Here is a 21,201-nt window from a genome sequence, read left to right as displayed (position 1 = left end):
GCGGCGGCCCCGGTCGGGTTGTCCGATCGCCGTACGCGTTAAGGAGCTTCTCTGCGGGCTTGGGTTTTTCCCTGTTCCACCTCCTTTCCGGGCCACTTTGCGTACACCCCCATGGTGTTGTCCTCGCCCTTGCCTTCGGCTCGACTTGGCACAGGGCTCGAAGGACTCGGTCCCTCCAGAGGCCTTCCGCCGCCGCTTTTCTTCCATCCTGACCACGTATGCGGGCTCTGGCATTGTTTACACCGACGGTTCGATGGTTGCTGGTCGTGTCGGGTATGCGCTAACTCTAGGGGACCATTCCGAACAACGTTCCTTGCCGGCTGGCTGCAGCGTTTACACTGCTGAGCTGGTCGCCATCTTTCGTTCCCTAGAGTATATCCGCTCCTGCTCAGGTGAGTCCTTCGTTATCTGTAGCGATTCCCTGAGCAGTTTACGAGCTCTCGACCAGTGTTTTCCTCGTTCCCGTCTGGTGATGGCTATCCATGAGTCCCTGCATACTCTTGCGCGTTGCGGCCGCTCCGCGGTCTTCGTGTGGACCCCAGGCCATGTTGGGATCCCCGGCAACGAAAATGTGGACCGGCTGGCGAAAGAGGCGATTAGTGCCCCGTCTCTGGACGTTGGCCTCCCGGAGACAGATTTGCGAGCGTTCCTACGCCGCAAAATTCTGGACCTTTGGGACACTGAATGGCGCGCCCTGCCCATGCCCAACAAACTTCGGGCCATCAAGGGGGCTACCGGTGTGTGGCGCTCCTCCTTGCGGGTCTCTCGCAAGGAGTCTGTTGTCCTCTGCCGGCTGCGCATTGGGCACACTTGGCTGACGCACGGACACTTATTGCGACGAGAGGACCCACCTTTATGTCGCTGCGGCTCCATTTTGACGGCGGTCCACATTTTATTGGACTGTCCACTTTTAGCTGTGCTCAGGCAGTCGTTCGCACTGCCTGACACGCTCCCTGCCCTTTTAACAGATGACTCGGCTATGGCTGACTTAGTTTTAAGTTTTATTCGGGCAGGGGGCTTTTATCATTTAATCTGAGTGTTTCTATCTTCTGTTATTGTTTTGTGTTGCTTCTGGCCTTTGGCCTATGCTTTTAAACTGATTTTTTAACGTGTTTCTAAGTGGTTGGCTTTTCCTTTTTTTATTTCTATGGTCGGCCAACCACCGTCCCACTCTGTGGTTTTAGTTCGTTTTGTCTTGTCTTTGTCTGTTTCTCTTGTTTTGTATCGTCTGTGTTCTATTCTGTTCCTCGTTTTTATTCTCTGTGGGTGTTCTTTGTCTTTGGAAAAAGGGACCGATGACCGTAGCAGTCTGGTCCCTTTGATCCCCCAAACCAACCAACCAACCAATAAGCCCTCTCAACAACGGCAACCAAAGGAACAGCGAGAGAAAACGACTTTGAAGACCCGTAAGACCAAGTCACCTGCGGTGGCACCTACTCCACCGCTACCTAAAAGCTCCGCGTCTGACGATGAGGTGGAGATCCTTGCGTCCGCTGAGGACCTCGATCTCGCCGGTCCCTTAGATGCAATGGATAGCACTTGCACGGGTGCTCCATCGGAGGTGGCAGGTGACCCAGTGGCGTAATCTGCCTTCCCAGTCCCGTCACGCCTTTCTCCGCCATGGACAATACCATCCACCAGTGGAACTGCAGCGGTTTCTTCCACCATCTAGCTGAGCTCCGCCAACTTATCAGCCTTCACCCTTTCTTCTGCATTGCTCTTCAGGAAACTTGGTTTCCAGCAATGCGAACCCCCGCCCTCCGTGGCTATCGGGGTTATTATAAGAACCGGGCAGGTTATGAAAGGGTGTCTGGTGGAGTCTGCATATATGTCCTTCAGACTCTGCACAGCGAGTCTCTCCCTCTCCAAACACCTTTAAAGGGTGTCGCTGTTCGGGTGTGGACGCCACAGGCTGTTACCGTCTGCAGTCTTTACCTTCCACTGGATGGTGATGTCTCGCAGCATGTCCTGGCTGCGCTGATAGCCCAATTGCCGCCACCTTTCTTGCTATTGGGCGACTTCAACGCCCATAACCCTCTGTGGGGTGGGTCAGTGGCAACAGGTCGAGGCGCCACCGTTGAGCATTTATTGTCGCAGCTCGATCTCTCGATTTTAAATGATGGTGCCTTCACACAATTCAGTGTGGCGCATGGCACATACTCCGCCATTGACCTTTCAATCTGTAGCCCTAGCCTCTTACCGTCTGTCCAATGGAGTGTGCATGACGACCTGTGTGGTAGTGACCACTTTCCGATCTTTCTGTCTTTACCACAGTGTCACTCTTCTGGGCACCCTAGCAGATGGGCTATGAATAAGGCTGACTGGGACTTGTTCTCCTCCACTGCCGCTATTGAGCGTCTCTAATGATGACATTGATGCGGTGGTTCAATCGGTCACCACCGGCATCATTACTGCCGCCGAATCTGCCATTCCCCATTCCTCTGGGTCCCCTCGGCAGCGGACTGTGCCTTGGTGGTCTCCTGAGATCGTTACAGCGATTAAAGATCGCCGGCGGGCGCTACAGCATCACAAGCGACATCCGTGCATTGAACACCTCATCACCTTCAAACGGCTGCGTGTGCGGGCCTGCCGCCTTATCTGCCAAAGCAAGCAGGAGTGCTGGGAGCGGTATGTGTCCACCATTGGCCTCCATGTCTCTCCATCGCAGGTCTGGGCCAAGATCCGATGCCTCTATGGCTATCGGACCCCTGTCAGCGTCCCTGCGCTCTCACTGAATGGAGCGGTTTGTACAGACTCCGACGAAATTGCCAACAGCTTGGCAGAGCATTTTGCTCTTAGTTCTGCTTCTTCCAATTACCCACTGGCCTTCCGCTCCATTAAAGAGCGAATGGAACGTCGGAGCCTTTAGTTTCGCACCCACCATCCAGAATCTTACAATGCTCCATTCAGTGAGTGGGAATTTCGCAGTGCCCTAGCCGCTTGCCCTGATACCGCTCCTGGGCCAGATGGCATCCACTGTCAGATGCTGCAACACCTTTCAGTGGACTGCCAGCGGCGCCTCCTCGATCTTTACAACCGTCTTTGGGTCAAGGGGGAGTTTCCATCGCAGTGGCGGGAAAGCATTATCATCCCCGTTTTGAAACCTGGAAAGAACCCTCTGGAGGTGGACAGCTACCGTCCCATTAGCCTCACCAACGTTCTTTGCAAGTTGCTTGAACGGATGGTGAGCCGGCGCTTGAATTGGGTACTGGAGTCTCGGGGCCTTCTGGCTCCGTCTCAGGGTGGGTTCCGTAAAGGCCGCTCCGCCACCGACAATCTGGTGAGCCTGGAGTCGGCCATCCGTACTGCCTTTGCCCGCCGTCAGCACCTGGTCGCTGTCTTTTTCGACATGCGGAAGGCGTACGATACGACATGGTGTCATCACATCCTTTCTACGCTTCATGGATGGGGTCTTCGGGGTCCACTGCCGCTTTTTATCCGCAATTTTCTGTCTTATCGTACCTACCGCGTGCAAGTCGCGGCCTCATATAGTTCCTCCCACGTCCAGGAGAATGGTGTGCCGCAGGGTTCTGTCTTAAGTGTCTGCCTGTTTTTAATAGCCATTAACGGGCTCGCTGCGGCCGTGGGCAATTCTGTCTCCGCTTCCCTGTGTGCTGACGACTTCTGCCTTTACTATAGTTCTATTGGCATTGCAGCTGCTGAACGTCAGCTACAGGGCGCAATCCGGAAGGCGCAGTCTTGGGCTGTAGCGCGTGGTTTTCAGTTTTCGGCTGCCAAAACCCGCGTTATGCATTTCATCTGGCGCCGAACGGTCCATCCTGTGCCGCGGCTTAATCTTGATGGCGAACTTCTTGCTGTGGTGGAGACCCCCAGGTTTTTGGGTGTACTTTTTGATGCCCGGTTGACTTGGCTGCCTCAGATTCGGCAGCTTAAACAGGCGTGTTGGCGGCATCTCAATGCTCTGCGATGCTTGAGCCACACCAGCTGGGGCGCCGACCGATCTACCTTGTTACGGCTCTACCAGGCATTAATCCAGTCCCGTCTGGATTATGGGAGCCTGGCTTATGGCTCCGCTTCCCCATCTGCGTTGCGGGTACTGGACCCAATACTATACAGCGGGATACGACTTGCCACTGGTGCCTTCCGCACCAGCCCTGTGGACAGCGTACTAGTGGAGGCAGGTTTCCCTCCCCTGCGGTTACGGCGCCAACGTTTGCTGGCCGCTTATGCTGCCCATGTTTTTAGCTTGGCCGGGCATCCAAACTATCGTCTCCTGTTCCTGCAATCGGTCGTCCATCTGCCAGAACGTCGGCCCTGGTCTGGTTGTACGTTCGTGGTCCGCGTCAAAGAGCTTCTCTCCGGGCTTAGGGTTTTCACTGTTCCACCTCCTTTCCGGGCCACTTTGCGTACTCCCCCATGGTGTGTTCCTCGCCCTTGCCTTCGGCTCGACTTGGCACTGGGCCTGAAGGACTCCGTCCCTCCAGAGGCCTCCCGCCTCCGCTTTTATTCCATCCTGGCCACATATTAGGGCTCTGGCATTGTTTACACTGACCGTTCGATGGTTGCTGGTCGTGTCGCGTATGCGCTAACTCTAGGGGACCATTCCGAACAACGTTCCTTGCAGGATGGCTGCAGCGTTTACACTGCTGAGCCGGTTGCCATCTTCCGTGCCCTAGACTATATCCGCTCCTGCTCAGGTGAGTCCTTCGTTATCTGTAGCAATTCCCTGAGCGGTTTACGAGCTCTTGACCAGTGTTCCCCTCGTTCTCGTCTGGTGATGGCTATCCATGAGTCCCTGCATACTGTTGCCCGTTGCGGCCGCTCTGTGGTCTTTGTGTGGACCCCCGGTCATGTCGGTATCCCTGGCAACTAACGTGTTGACCGCCTGGCCAAACAGGCCACCAGTGAACCCACTCTAGACATTGGCCTTCCGGAGACTGATTTGAGGGCGGTCTTACGCCGCAAAGTTATCTCGCTCTGGGACGCTGACTGGCACGGTCTGACCACCCGTAACAAACTCCGTGCCGTCAAGGAGACGACGACTGTGTGGCACTCCTCCTTGCACGTCTCTCGCAAGGAGTCTGTCGTCCTATGCCGACTGCGCATTGGGCACACACGGATGACCCACGGCCACTTATTGCACCGAGAGGACCCACCTCTATGTCGCTGCAGCTCCATTTTATCTGTGGTCCACATTTGCTTGGAGTGTCCGCTTTTAGCTGTGCTCAGGCAGACGTTCGCACTGCCTGCACGCTCCCTGCCCTTTTAACTGATGACCCTGCTATGGCTGGCTTAGTTTTACGTTTTATTCGGGCAGGGGGTTTGTATCATTTAATCTGAGTGTTTCTGTTTTTTAGTGTTGATTCTGGCTTTTGGCCTCCGATTTTAAACTGAGTTTTTAATGTGTTCTCGGTGGTTGGCTTTTCCTTTTTTTTCTCTATGGTCGGCCAACCACCGTCACACTCTGTGTGATTTTAATTTGTTTTGTCTGATCTCTGTCAGCGTATTTCTTGTCCTGTGTCATCTGACGTCTTTTCCCGCTGTTCGTTTTTATTCTCTTTGGGTGGTTTTAATTTTTTGGACAAAGGGACTGATGACCATTGCAGTCTGGTCCCTTTAATTCCACAAACCAACCAACCAATCAGTTTCTTCGAGAAGCTACCTAGCAATATCATCATCAACATGTAGTTTTCTTCTGGGCAGTGTCATACTAGAAACATGTGAATGCAACACACGTTGCGTTGTCAGATCTTTGTACTAAGTGCTTCCATGTGCCTATTGAACTGCTGCAATGGAGCAGATGGAAATCACATTAATGGGAACATGTCAGAGCAGCAGTGGAAAATTATAATGCTGGATGGACCTGTGTTTGCAGTTGATGATGCAGAAAATCAAAGTTGCTATTTTCATCCAGTAAAGTAGTGCCAAATCTCGTTTGTAACAACACATGTATATCCATTTGATTTTTGCAATCTATGGCTTTCCACATTTTGCTTGGTTGAGGAACAGCAATTCTGATTGATGAAACATGCTGCGAAGAGTGAAGAGTGAGAGGTTGATATGGAGAGCAATGTATCAAAGACGAGAGCAGACTGCAGAGAAATTTAAATGTTAATACTTTATTGTAAGATAATTTCTGTTGTTTTATCTTAATTTTTAATATACAAAACATACAGGAAATGTAAGCAATTTTTACCCATTCACTGAAACGTAGTAAGAACATACAAAGAAAACATTGTCCAATTGGAGCACCACTTCACAAATGTCAGGTGCCTTGGAGTCCATTAGTTGCAACATCCTGTGATAGTGTTGTTAGGTGTCACAGTTAAAAATTGTTTACTTTGTGTCAAATATCAGTAAGTTCTGCAAGTGAAGTATCAGTGTGAAAGCATATTTAATATTACACATTCCTTATTTCTCGTAGATAATACCTCATAAATCATGGCTACAAGAAACTACATGATCAATTGTGAAAGGAATATGAAGACAGAATCTGGTACTCAACATAATACACTTTTCGTCTAAGAGATTGAAACTTGATGCACCAGAGTTGTGAAAAGATTAATAATCACTTCCTGTCAAGTTAAATCAGAATTTTATTGGTATATGAGGAACTCTTAAAAGCTGGTGTTCCAAGACAACCATATTACATGCAGTTGCAGGAAACAAGCAAAGATGAAATTCGATCAACTGTTAAATCATTAGAGAGTGAAAACTCTCATGGATGTGATGAAGCAGCAAGTATGATTACGAATATGATTGCACCAAATGTTAATTCTGGACTATGTAATGTGACAGTTCCTAATTTTTGAAAGACTCATTACTGAAACCAAATCAGTAAAAGGGGGGAGTGATAACATAGACAGTTACCATTCAATTTCTTTAGTGCAGATGTTTTTGAAACTTTTTGAGGAAACAATTTATAGGATAGCAGCGGCACATCTCTGCACTCACAGTTTGCTTTCAGACTCTGAGTTTGGCTTTGGGAATGAAGAATATACTGGAAATGCTATTTGTTCTTTTGTGTGGGAGGTAATAGCAAGGCTACAGAATAGGTTGAGGCCAGTAGGTATTTCCTTTGACTTTGTGTGGACCATACAATACTTCTGCATAAGTTGGAACATTATAAGAGTGAGGAAAAAGGTCAACATTGATTTACCTCATGTCCAGAAAGTAGGAAGCAGAAGGGTATCCTCTGTTGTCCAGTTTTCCTTGACATATATCAGTGATCTGCCACTAAATGTAACAAAAGACACAAAAATTTTCCTCTTTGCAAATGAATTATGTATCTAATTACATTACACTGTCAACAATTAATTGTTCTTGTCATTAGAATATAGCAGTCAGTAGCATCAGCACATGGCTTTCAGAGGACAGACTGAACTGTAATTCATACAATTCCAGGTGTGGAACTATTGTAAAAGTGAAATTGTAATGCCAGAAACTGAGTGCTACTGTCTTCACTATGAGAGTAATCTCCACGGTCTCTTATATTGAAACTCTAAGGCTCTTTTTATTTTGCTTGCTTTCACTCCATTATCTAATGTGATGGTATATTTTGGGGTAGCTCTGTGCACTCGGAAAGAATAATTTTAGCCTAAAAAAGAGTGATAATACTGATCAGCACTGTCAGTTCACAAGTTTCATGCAAGTCATTGTTGAGGTGTTTCAGAATTTCTGCCATCATTGAACATATGTTCCACCAAGGGATTTAGTGTCAACAATATTGATTCATTCATAAGTAATCCAACATTCATTCAGTGTACACTAGACAGGAAAATGATACTCACTTGGATAACTCTTTCTCAAGCATTATACAGAAAGGTATTTAGGGTGTTTTATTTTCAGTAGGCTTCCAGCAGACCTGCAAAAATTGACTGATAAACTCCAAGTCTTCACACCTGCGTTGAAAGCTTTTCTTGTAGCATACTTCTTCTATTCTGTATAGGAGTTCTTAGAAGTAGTTCAGAATTTTTCTGAGTAATGTGTTACTTTTTTTGTATACTCTCACAATTTTTTGTGTTCTTTGTTATTAATTCTTTTGGTTATATTTTCTGATCTGTAAATGATGCACTGACTTGTTCGATGTCCAGTTTACAGATTCTGTATTGTTAGACTTCCAAAAACCATGTGACACCATCCCACAATGGTGACAGATACTAGCATACTTTAAATCATCAGTAATATGTGAGTAGCTCTGATACAGCCCTGGTACATTGTGATCATAGATGTTGGTTAAGAACAGAAACACTATTGGGAGTGTCAGAAAGTAGCAACTGCTCTTTTTATTGACATATAGAAATGGTTTATAAGACAGTGTGAGGAACACACAGTATTTGCTTGTAGCAGTACTGGCACAAGCAAGTATAACTGTTAATTGAACTGTAGGCAAAATCAGAACAACTTTATTTATATATTTCATCTAATGAATGACAGATTTCCTGAAATGTGTATGACTTCCAGAAAAACTATGTAAGGAGGAGAAAAAATGTAGCAACAAGAATTAGTAGTGTGCTGCTGCAGTCTTCCACAGAGATTAAATATCTAGGCACATTCTTGGGCATTGTTATGAATTACAAACATGAAATAAGCTGTAGGGGAAGCATATAGGTAGCTTGGGTAGTTTGTAGGAAAGTGTAGTGCATTAACAAAGGAGATTGTAGCCAAGGCTTCATATACCCAGTCATTAGTTTCAGATTGTCACTATGTTGCAGTGTTGAAGGGACAGGGGCAGGAGGGGGGGGGCATACTCCTCTTTACTAGATAGTAAGTATAAAATAAATTGTTGTATATTACCAATATTAGCCTGCTTTTTACTCAAAGTTCCAAAATGAGGAATAAAGAGACAATTATATATAAATCCAGAGACTACTGTTGAAATAAAAATAAAGTAACATTGTAAAGATGTCACATTAAAAATCTAAGAGTGAAATGTTTAATGGAAATAAGAATTAACATCAGTATTAACATTATTTTATACAGTATGATGATAAAGTAAGTAGACTAAACAATGAAAAATCCAGGATGCAGTAATAGCAGTATAGGAAGGATAGATTATTAATCATAAAGTTGATGACTCAATACTGCCTCTTTCCAAATTGTTGTTAGAATAACTAGGTTCATGTAATCAATAATGTCAAATTTTAGAAGGAAAAATTGCACAAATGTTTTAATAGTTTCTCCTGGTTTTATCAACCTGTTGTGTTATTCTTCTTTCTAGAATTTTTTTTTAAATATTGCTATGAACTCCATATGTTTATTACCACAAACCTAGTACATGAACATTCAAAGTAAATATAACTTATGTCATAATTAAATACTGTTGAAATATCACACTATGTCTAGCCAAAGAAACAAGGCTGTTTGCATGCCTTAAGAACTATTTGTGATGGAATGTTAGTAAATGAGTTTGTAAATGTCGATGTAATTTGTCATAGAACAAAGACAGTTACAGGTTGTAAAACAGTTGCACACATGAAATAGTTCTGTAATAATGTGAGCAGTCAGTTTCTCTTGTTAACTAATTATATTTGTGCCGGCCGGAGTGGCCGTGCGGTTCTAGGCACTACAGTCTAGAGCCGAGCGACTGCTCCGGTCGCCGGTTGGAATCCTGCCTCGGGCATGGATGTGTGTACTGTCCTTAGGTTAGTTAGGTTTAAGTAGTTCTAAGTTCTAGGCGACTGATGACCTAAGAAGTTAAGTCGCATAGTGCTCAGAGCCATTTGAACCAGTTATATTTGTTTTAGAAACAAATATCTTACAGGTCAGAAAGAATGTTAAGATTTGTTGGCAGATCTAAGCATTTAAACTACCAATGGTGTTTACTGTTTTTACAGATGCTGCTGAACATGTACTGCAACGATCATATGAACTTCAATGATGGGAGCTGTTGCAGTAGTGCTGAGCCATACACTACGCTGCAGGTTGTTACATTTTCCGTTTTAGGTGTTTGGTAAGAGTCATGAAACTTGATATGCTCCCTTTCTGACTTGTGTTTAAGTAATATATTTTTCAAGCAGCAGATTCCCATTAAGTATTGGGCTTGACTGTAATCAGGTAATACCCTAAACAATGTGGAGAGTAATTGGCAATCAACTCGTTTCAGATGAGAGTTGTTGTTGTTGTGGTCCTCAGTCCTGAGACTGGTTTGATGCAGCTCTCCATGATACTCTATCCTGTGCAAGCTTCTTCATCTCCCAGTACCTACTGCAACCTACATCCTTCTGAATCTGCTTAGTGTATTGATCTCTTGGTCTCCCTCTACGATTTTTACCCTCCACGCTGCCCTCCAATGCTAAATTTGTGATCCCTTGATGCCTCAAAACATGTCCTACCAACCGATCCCTTCTTCTAGTCAAGTTGTGCCACAAACTTCTCTTCTCCCCAATCCTATTCAATACCTCCTCATTAGTTACGTGATCTACCCACCTTATCTTCAGCATTCTTCTGTAGCACCACATTTCGAAAGCTTCTATTCTCTTCTTGTCCAAACTGGTTATCGTCCATGTTTCACTTCCATACATGGCTACATTCCATACACATACTTTCAGAAACGACTTCCTGACACTTAAATCTATACTCGATGTTAACAAATTTCTCTTCTTCAGAAACGATTTCCTTGCCATTGCCAGTCTACATTTTATATCCTCTCTACTTCGACCATCATCAGTTATTTTACTCCCTAAATAGCAAAACTCCTTTACTACTTTAAGTGTCTCATTTCCTAATCTAATTCCCTCAGCATCACCCGATTTAATTTGACTACATTCCATTATCCTCGTTTTGCTTTTGTTGATGTTCATCTTATATCCTCCTCTCAAGACACTGTCCATTCTGTTCAACTGCTCTTCCAAGTCCTTTGCTGTCTCTGACAGAATTACAATGTCATCGGCGAACCTCAAAGTTTTTACTTCTTCTCCATGAATTTTAATACCTACTCCAAATTTTTCTTTTGTTTCCTTTACTGCTTGCTCAATATACAGATTGAATAACATCGGGGAGAGGCTACAACCCTGTCTCACTTCTTTCCCAACCACTGCTTCCCTTTCATGACCCTCGACTCTTATAACTGCCATCTGGTTTCTGTACAAATTGTAAATAGCCTTTTGCTCCCTGTATTTTACCCCTGCCACCTTCAGAATTTGAAAGAGAGTATTCCAGTTAACGTTGTCAAAAGCTTTCTCTAAGTCTACAAATGCTAGAAACGTAGGTTTGCCTTTTTTTAATCTTTCTTCTAAGATAAGTCGTAAGGTTAGTATTGCCTCACGTGTTCAACATTTCTACGGAATCCAAACTGATCTTCCCCGAGGTCCGCTTCTACCAGTTTTTCCATTCGTCTGTAAAGAATTCGCGTTAGTATTTTGCGGCTGTGACTTATTAAACTGATAGTTCGGTAATTTTCACATCTGTCAACACCTGCTTTCTTTGGGATTGGAATTATTATATTCTTCTTGAAGTCTGAGGGTATTTCGCCTGTCTCATACATCTTGCTCACCAGATGGTAGAGTTTTGTCAGGACTGGCTCTCCCAAGGCCATCAGTTTGATGTTTTTCATCAGATGAGAGTAAATGTGAAATTGAGCTGAAAATCTGGGAGAGGAAACATGTGAATTGAGAAAGATCATGGGTGCCATTTTACTGTAGATGAATTTCAAGCAATATGTATAGCTATGTTTAATTTCCAAGGCAAAAACCATCAAAACTGAAATAACTGTAGTTAAGTGACATTTTGGTACGTGAAATACAGATTACAGGGCCCAGTCAGATTGCATGTGAGTTTGGCTCTAAATTAAGAGGTATTGGACATAACCGTAATTCAGAGTCTGGGGAATGGAGTCTCAACTTCAACATAACACATCTCGGAGAGTAATAAGGGGCCTCCTGTAGGTATACAGGAATGGTACCCAATGGGCATACACGGATTAACTGAGACAAAGTAAGAAATGCCCAATGTCTGTGCAGACGGAAGACTTGGTTGGCTTCGTTTTGGTTCTCAGCAGCTGCAGGGGTAAATGAGGTGATGCTAGACGGACTGGGTATGAAGGCGTAATTCAAGTGTACTTGATTTGTTACCAATCTGTTACTGTTTTGGAGACTGATTCTATCTTTGCATGGGTCAGTGGTTCCAAAGTCACAGTGTGTTGATCATCTTAAGGCAACCTTGGATCCATCTTAAACTCAATAAAACCCTTAACAATTTTACCTGCTTTTTGTGTTTTCCTTTATTTGATGTTTTTCAGGGAAGGGTGACTGATGGCTGTGTGTAAAACTGGGATATTTCCTCTGGATCTACACATTTGGTGGCAGATGTGTGGTGGTTGCTTCCTAGAGTCCATGTTGGCTGCACTGTGGTCCAATACAGCATCTGAATCCAAGCAGATCTATTTCCCTTGTATGGGACAGGCTCTAGGAAATGTCAACTAATATCAGAAATCACATTTCATGATCCCACTGTGTGGTTGAAAAGCAAAAAAATTTAATTGGAATGACGTCAAACCATGGAACATAAAGACAGTATTGAATCTGAGTAACAACTACAATAGACAAGAATGAACAAAAACTCTTGTGTAACACTGAAGTTAGCATGCTTTAAGATTAATATTGCTGCTCGGAGAGAAGCAAGGTTAGGTGAAGAAAAGATTTGTTGAAGATGGTAAATTTACACAGTTTTTTTGTACAGGAAGCCATAAAGAAATACATCTGTCTGGAAACTACTTCAGGAAACTTATTTCTTCATATGTCCCACGTCAAAGAACAGTAAAAATTCTGTTAATATTTAGAGCAGAGAAAGACAGTGGGGAATGACATGGGCGAACAAGGAGTAAGGAACTGCAGTGCTGAAAGATGAAACTTCGTGTTGTATTTTTCAGTGATGGGCTACAGTTTTTAGGTGCCTCAGTTTTACCTCACTTTCATCCACCTGACTGGAGTCATTGTCATGCATAATTTCAAACATGAAGACAAGTTCACTGATCCTGGAGCTCAAAATTCTTCTTTTCTTGTTTCCCATAATTTTACGTGAATTTTCATTGAAATGAGGGACTGATATGTATCACATGTGCCATATTATTATGTACTCATAAATTTTTTGGAGTAAGATGATTTGTCATACAGATGTCATTTTAGTTTGATTTGAAATTAATCTTATTATCTGTAAAATTCCTTACAATACTGGGTAGGTGGTCAAACATATTTTTATGGCTGAATACCTCACTTTTTTTCTGTGCCACACTAAGGCTGAGTGGTGGTTATTGTAAGTCATTTCCCCTTGTACTATTCTATCTATGAATGTTGTTATTGTTTTTGAATTATGATGATTGTGGAAAACAAACATTGTAAGACAGTAAATGTAATGTGAGGCAGTTGTCAGTATACCCAACTATTGAAAGAACTTAATGGTTTCCTCCCAGTTGTTCTGCAAGCAGGATGTCTGGAAACTCACCATTAATTAATTGCACCAAGAAAACTAGAGAGATCATATTGTAACAACTGTTTGCAAGAGGTCCTAGAAGGGACACAAAATAGTATGTTTATCACTTGCTTTTGTATGATGAACACTTTCTTGCACGATGAGCTGTCCCATAATATGGTGCCGTGGGACTTAAGTGAATGAAAATTGAAAATGTAACTGAACTTTTTCACATTTTCATCTTTAAAATCTGCTTTTATCCATAATGCAAAATTTGAAAATGCCTGGATGTTTAATGTGATCTGTAAAATGTGACTTCCATTTCAGGTTCTCGTCATGTAAACTCCTAAAATTTACAGTATTGTTTCATTTATTGATTTACTTTCAGCTCACAATTAGCCCTTGTGCAAGTTGGAATTGCATTTACCATTTTTGTCATTCCTCAGCAGGTTTAATATTTCAGAGTTCTTGCCCTGCTAATACGTGTATGATGTACAGCAGCTGTACCAACAATTAGCTCTTTCCTTTATACCATTAATAATTCATTCCTACTTGTTCGTGTGACACTTGGCATGTTTGCTTTGCCACACAGACAACTTTTCTGCCAACTGTTCCCCATTGGGTGTGTGTGTGTGGGGGGGGGGAGGGTTTGTACTTTTTCGTATCAATTTTTGTCTGTATCACAGCACCACCCTCTTTTTCCCTCTCCCATGATGTAAGGTGATGCTCACTTTGCTAACTGCGTAGGGGGAGCCTTCTTATATAAATTCATTATTTTAATGTTTCATAATAATATTTACTGCAAAAAGATAATTGATATTGTCATAATTATTGTAATTTTTTGGTGTCTGTTTTACATGGAAGGTAAAGAAATGGTTCATAATTACTTTTTCTCACTAAGGACATAAAATCTATTTTTTAACATTCATAATAACCATTGCTACCTATAACATTGTAATTGATTTTATATGGTGTTTTTAGTTTCATTATTGGTCTGGGATTAATGACACGTCGGTGGCTGCGTCAGTTGAAAAGTTCACCGCCAGTTACTTACACTCCGCTAAATGAACAGAGTGCAAAAGTTGCTGCCGCTGAATCTGATTTGTACGTAATAGTCACATCACTTGCACGCATGGGGATTATTATGGCGTATTTTTTTCTTTGTGACAGGTTAGTATGTTGTGTTACACTTTATTATGAACTAACTGATAGATTATTTTTTAGAGCAGTAGGTTACAAATGTGAAATAAGTGCCTAAAGATTGTTATAACCTCTTGAAACAAACACAAATAACTGAGAAATGTAAAAAAAAGTTTTTAGTAATTTAAAGCAGTAAAGTTTCATGCCATCTGAATGAGACAAATGTTGATGCTTACTGGCTGCATAATACAGTACCCCATTTCACATTTGCATTCACTTATAAAGCAATCTGTAAGGACATATTGTGAGTAGCCTGGAGAACACTGTATGTCAATTTGTATGGTAGGAAACAAGTATTAAAAAGCTGATGTATTAGTGGCACTGTAATTACAAGAATAATAAAAATATAATATTATTTATAAATGTGATGATGAATTGACATTTTAGTATGTTATAAGCACTGAAGAGCCAAAGAAACTGGTACACCTGCCTAATATCGTGTAACACCCCTGCGAGCATGCATAAGTGCTGCAACATGGCGTGGCATGGATTAGACTGATGTCTGGAGTAGTGCTGGAGGGAACTGTCACCATGAATCCTGCAGTGCTGTTCATAAATCCGTGAGAGTATGAGGGGTAGGAGACCTCTTCTGAACAGCGCATTGCAAGTCATCCTAGAGATGCTCTATAATGCTCATGCCTGGGGAGTTTGGTGGCCATCGGAAATGTCTAAATTCGGAAGAACTTTCCCGGAGTCACTCTGTAGCAATTCTGGATGTGTGTAGTGTTGCATTGTCCTGCTGGAATTGCCGAAGTCCGTTGGAATGCACAATGGACATGAATGGATGCCTGTGATCAGTCACGTTGAACGATTCTCTTCAGTCGTTGTTGGTCCCGTTCTTGCAGTTTTCCGGCCGCAGCGATGTTGGAGATTTGGTGTTTTACCGGATTCCTGATATTCATGGTACACTCTTAAAATTGTAGTACGACAAAATCTCCACTTCATCACTACCTCAGAGATGCTGTGTCCTATCGCTCGTGCGCCAACTGTATCACCACATTCAAACTCACTTAAATCTTGATAACTTGCCATTGTAGCAGCAGTAAGTGATCTGACAACTGCACCAGACACTTGTTGTCTTATATAGGCATTGCCAACTTCAGTGCAGTATTCTGCCTGTTTACATACCTCTGTATTTGAATACGCATGCCAATACCAGTTTTTTTTTTTTTTTTAGGCTTCAGTGTATAATCTCTGGAACTGAGTGAGTGTCAGACCACACACCTGAAGGTCCAGGGTTCATTACTCAGTCAAGGGATTTTTCTTTGTTGTTGTTTATTGCTGTACCTCTTGCTGTGATTTGTGAAAATGAAAGAAATTGCAGGCTGCACAGTGGTCTGGAGTCCACATTATACTGTAGTCATACTATCCTACTGTTAAGTCAGTACAGAGGTCTTAGGAAAGCAACATTGCATCACTTTCAGTAATATCATGCCTATTAAGGCACTGGGGTGTTCAAAATAATCAATATTAAGGACAACTTTACTGTTCAAAACTAAAGAAAAAGAAACTGACTCAGTTCATAACAGTCCACAGAAAAACTTGTAAATTTCAGATCAATAAAGTAATGTCTTAATAATTCTCAGTTTTTGTTACTGTTTATAAAGCTTAGTGCTACTTTTTAGATAGAAGTGTAATTGATGAACCTCCTCCACTGTTTGGATATTTAGTGATCATGAGAAACCTTTCCACCACTTCATTATGATAACGAATGGTGACTCACCTGTGGTTGATCAGTTTGTGGCATGCAGGCACACATAATAGCATAGAAAATTGTACTAATTTCAAAGTGAGCTGTCACCCTCTATCTAGCCCTTTTGTGGTAACAGAAGAGGAAAGAATTTTGGCAAATAAGAGGGGAGATTGTATAAGACAATGTAAAGTATTGCGAACACAAATGAGGGAACCTAGGTGGCTTTAAGTATTAATTACAAAACCAGAAATAATAATGGGGATAGAGCACAAGAGGACTTGTTTTTTTTTGGGGGGGGGGGGGGGGGGGTTGTAGAAAAGCGAACTACAATACTAAGACTGGAAAGGAGTTCTGCGGGAAACACCAGGAGGGGGAAAGGCTGGTGGCAGATGTAACAGTATGAAGGGAGCTGTTGAGGATATGGACTAGCTGAGGTTTAGGTTGAGGTGATTATAATAACATTAAAGTTGCTGAATATGTATTTCCCACTAGTGCAATTCTGAGTGGCTGATAGTGAAGGACAGAATCCAAATGCTACTAGCATTAAAGCACCTCGTGACATTACCTTTTATAGTAGTATGTGACATGTTCAGTAATAATGGTGGAATTATTGGTTAGCCACAGTCAGACTGTTTGCATTCATACTATTATATAGCTGGTATATTTTGTGGCTGGTTTTACGTGTGACTCTGCCTTTGATTGGATAGGAAATGTCTGTGATGGGACAACTGCAGTAGGTAATAGGAGACAAGTCTTCGACCCCAGTCATCTATAGAAAAATAATGCAGGATGGGTAGGATATGGAGCAGAGATGGATTAGAATTTTCAGAGATTGGGTGTGTTCCACTACGTTTGAGGAAGAGGTTAGGATTTTTTATAGGATTTGCCTCAGTTCAGAATGAGATATCTGAAACCCTGGCCAAGGATATACTTGAGTTTGAAAGGGTACAGTCCTGAGTAGTGAAAACTCATAAAACTGTTAGTTACTTTGTGATCCAAGGCATGTCGTAAAGTAATATTTTACGATCTGATATTGGTTGGGGCACTTATACAGGTGGAAATGGCAGAACTTTTGCTGCTGTCTGCTGCATTCTGTCTGATAAAGGCCTTTCAACTATTATGGAAAAGGAAACATTGAGCAAGCCCACAGAACACAACTATTAATAGTTTGAAAACATTGTAATCATTGTAAATTAGAAAGTTAGGCTCTTATAAGTTGTTGAAGAATTCACTTGACACATCAACTACTATGTGAAATTACGTTTTATTCTGTATTGTTAATAAACTGGAGGAAGTCAATTATGAGAAAGCTGTTGTGAGTAATTATAAAATAGCTTGTAAGACATTTCATAACTCCGTAGAAAAGTAATTAGTTTTAGCCCTGGAAGGCCACTGCTATAGAAGAAGAAATGTCATTGTGTAAAAATAAAATTAATGCATCACATTCAGTAAAATACAGGCAGTTTACAACAAGAAATTCTCATTGGCAGTGTGGTATTGTGTGATAAAGCAAACACTAGTTAGTGGCTGGCAGGATTGGTAGTGTCACATGAAGAAATAGACCTGGAAACTTGTTTCTGGAATAGCTGGGCAAAACTATCAACATATTTGGGTAATACTTGTTTCCCAGTGAAGATGCGGAACCTATGGGTGCCAAGCCTGAAGGAGAGGGTCTTTGTGATTTGGAATGGGTAACAGCTGTCAAAGTGGAAGTACTGTGGACCATTGGTGGATTAGTGTGGTTTCAGTTGCCTGAGACTGCAGTTGTGTGTATGAGTTGTGTTTACATGAGGAGGAGGAAGAGGAGGAGGAGGGGAGAGAGAGAGAGAGAGAGAGAGAGAGAGAGAGAGAGAGAGAGAGAGAGAGAGAGTCTGTTGTTGATGAAGGACTTAGTGGCCGAAAGCTTTAATTGTGAGAGTCTTTTTGTTGTGCCTACCTGCAACTCAGCATCTTTGCTATATAGTGAGAGTAGCAACTTTACTTTTAATGATATTGTTAGATGTGGGCAGAGGTGTTTGTGAAGCCATGAGAAAAGAGGAGATCAATATCCTAGAAAATAGTTTGTCAAGTTGAGAAGGATCAGCTAAAGTGGATTTGAAAAATAAATATTGTGGTAATGGAGCAAAGACAGAGGCTACCCATGCCTTGGGTTCAGCGCATGAATATGTTACTGGTTCATCTGAAGCAAGCAAATATTTGGAGACGTCACATAGATAAGGAGTATTCCTGTAGGTGGCCCATAATCATGTTGAAATTAGGAGGAGGAAAATGCAAATATCAGTGACAATTCTATAGGTGTGACCTTGAGAGGATAAATAGTTATAGGTTGTAGATATGGTGCTTGGAAAGTTCATGTTTCTTGTCAGCAAACTCAAGGACATGGAAATAAGGAGAGGGACATAGCATCTACAGTGACAAGCAAGAAGTCTGATGGTAATATAATAGGACAGGAACGGTGGAAATGCAGTGAAGAATTATTAGTGTCATGGATAAGAAAAGGAAAGTGTAGGACATTTGTTTGAGATACTAGTCAAACAAGGAAGAGAAAATTTGTTTGGCATGGTTTTAAACAGGCACATTGGGGAAACCAGTTGGAAGATGAAAGCATGTGAGCTTGTGGAGTTTCGGGAACATGTTGAAGCTCTGCTTACAGTAGGTTGCACGATTGGGGTAGGTATAAGATTCCCTGAAATGTTTTTGAATGGTCCTAATTTTTTGATGTGCCTCTGGAGGTCGTATTGGCCTTCTGCAGTGGGAAATAATGGTTAATGGTTAGGTTTGTGAGCAGAGGTGTTGTGATATTGGTGAGAGTCCCCGAGCCACCCAGTCACTGTAATTCATGACCACCATCATGGAACCTTTGGCAGTGGAAGGAATGGTAAGTTCAAAATTGTTTTTATCATTTTTAATTTGGATTGTGAATAGCTGTTTGTTCGAGGGTGGATGGATAGAGAATCGTGACTGGATGGTGGTTGGAACTGATTAGAACAGAATTATTTGTTTACTTTCGACCGATAGGAGGGCAGGTAGCAAAAAAATTAGTACAGTGATAGGATAAACAATTGCCATAAACTGTCCAGGAAGTGCTTTTTAGGCTCTGGAATAGATGATAGATCAAATAAATGTAGATGATGAGAGAGTTGAAGTTAAAGAGTATTGTACAACACACTTTAGACAGATATGTACCAACTGAGTTGTGAGGAATGGGAAAGGCCCACTTTGGTTTGATAGGCATGTTACAAAGCTGATACAAAAGCAAAGACAGCCTCACTGCAAGTTTAAAAAGAAGCAAAAAACTTCTCATACAAACAAAAGCTGAACTAAGCCAAAAATAGTATAAATATCACCATGTGTGAAGCATTCAGTGAACCCAAAAGTAAAATCCTGTCTAGCAACTTGAAAGAAAATCACAAGAAGTTTTGATCTGACATTAAATTGTTAAATGGATTGAAGCTGTCTGTCTAGAAACTTCGTGACCATAATGGCTTCAAAACAGAGGACGACACAGGGAAGGCTGAAATAACAAATGTCTTTGTTCAAAACTGTTTCATTTAGAAAGATACTACTGTGGTGCCTCCTTTAAATCATCATACGAATGTCAAAATGACAGATATCAAAGTAAGTGGCGTAAGATAGAAAATCAGCTAATGCTGCTCAACACAAGAAAGGTTACTGGACCTGATGAAATACAAATATGCTCCATCGAGTACGTGAAAGAACTTTTTCCTCTTGTAGCAGCAATGTAGCATAGGTCACTGGAGGAGCAAAGCATTCTTAATGATTGAAAAAAAGTGCAGGTCATTCCCATTTTCAAGAAGGGTCACCAAACAGATGCAGGAAACTATAAGCCTTTATCTCTGAAGTTAATCTGTTGTAGAATATTGGAACATCTTTTATGCTCATATATTAAGATACTTCTGGAGACTGAAAATTCCCTTTCTAGGAATCAAAATGGATTCCAAAACAATGATAATGTGAAACTCGGCTCACTCTGTTAGTCAACGAGGTCCGAAAAGCAGTAGATACACTATAAATTTTGATAAAACACAGTATGTACAGTTCCATACAGTAAATGGCACAACTCCAGTAATAAATATAGAGTTTGAACAGAAGTCTGTAGCTAAGGTAGAATTTTCAAAATTTTTAGGTATGTCCATTGATGAGAGGTTAAACTGGAAGCAACACATTGATGGTCTGCTGAAACGTCCGAGTTCAGCTACGTATGCTATTAGGGTTATTGCAAATTTTGGTGATAAGAATCTCGGTAAATTAGCTTACTATGCCTACTTTCATTCAACGCTTTCTTATGGCATCATATTCTGGGGTAATTCATCGTCAAGTAGAAAAGTATTCATTGCTCAAAAATGTGTAATCAGAATAATTGCTGGAGCCCACCCACGGTCATCCTGCAGACATCTATTTAAGGATCTAGGGATCCTCACAGTAACCTCACAGTATATATATTCACTTATGAAATTTGTTGTTAAAAATCCAACCCAGTTCAAAAGTAGTAGCAGTGTGCATAGCTATAACACCAGGAGAAAGGATGATCTTCACTATGCAGGGTTAAATCTGACTTTGGCACAGAAAGGGGTAAATTATGCTGCCACAAAAGTCTTTGGTCACCTACCAAACAGCATCAAAAGCCTGACAGATAGCAAACTAACATTTTATAAATTAAAAGAATTTCTGGATGATGACTCCTTCCACTCATTGGCTGAATTTTCAGATATAAATTAAGGAAGGGAAAAAAACAACTTAAACATTAGTGTCATGCAATATTTTGTGTAATGTAATATCTTGTACAGACATCTTTTATTAACCTGACACGTTCCACATCATTACGAAGTGTCATATTCATGATCTATGGAACAAGTATTAATCTAATCTAATCTAATCTGTGATCAAAACTATCCGGATATCCCCAAAAACATATGTTT

At 41.9% G+C, this 21,201-nt stretch overlaps 1 protein-coding gene across 2 annotated transcripts in view; it reads left to right on the top strand.

Annotated features, from left to right (window-relative positions):
* LOC126251918 (N-acetylneuraminate 9-O-acetyltransferase) overlaps positions 1–21,201 on the top strand; it is a 270,156-nt gene that overhangs the window by 134,004 nt on the left and 114,951 nt on the right. For both annotated transcript variants that reach the window (XR_007545805.1, XM_049952650.1), the window contains exons 7-8: positions 9,798–9,913; positions 14,350–14,538. Coding sequence is in view for 1 of the 2 variants with exons in the window: in XM_049952650.1 (XP_049808607.1) it covers positions 9,798–9,913; positions 14,350–14,538 (305 nt within the window). In the remaining variant the exon portion in view is untranslated. The remainder of the gene's footprint in view (positions 1–9,797; positions 9,914–14,349; positions 14,539–21,201) is intronic.

Source organism: Schistocerca nitens, chromosome 4, assembly GCF_023898315.1.
Source record: "Schistocerca nitens isolate TAMUIC-IGC-003100 chromosome 4, iqSchNite1.1, whole genome shotgun sequence".
In the NCBI taxonomy this organism is placed as follows: domain Eukaryota; kingdom Metazoa; phylum Arthropoda; class Insecta; order Orthoptera; family Acrididae; genus Schistocerca; species Schistocerca nitens.
The sequence above is the reverse complement of the archived record's forward strand: the minus strand, read 5'-3'. Positions and strand labels throughout refer to the sequence as shown.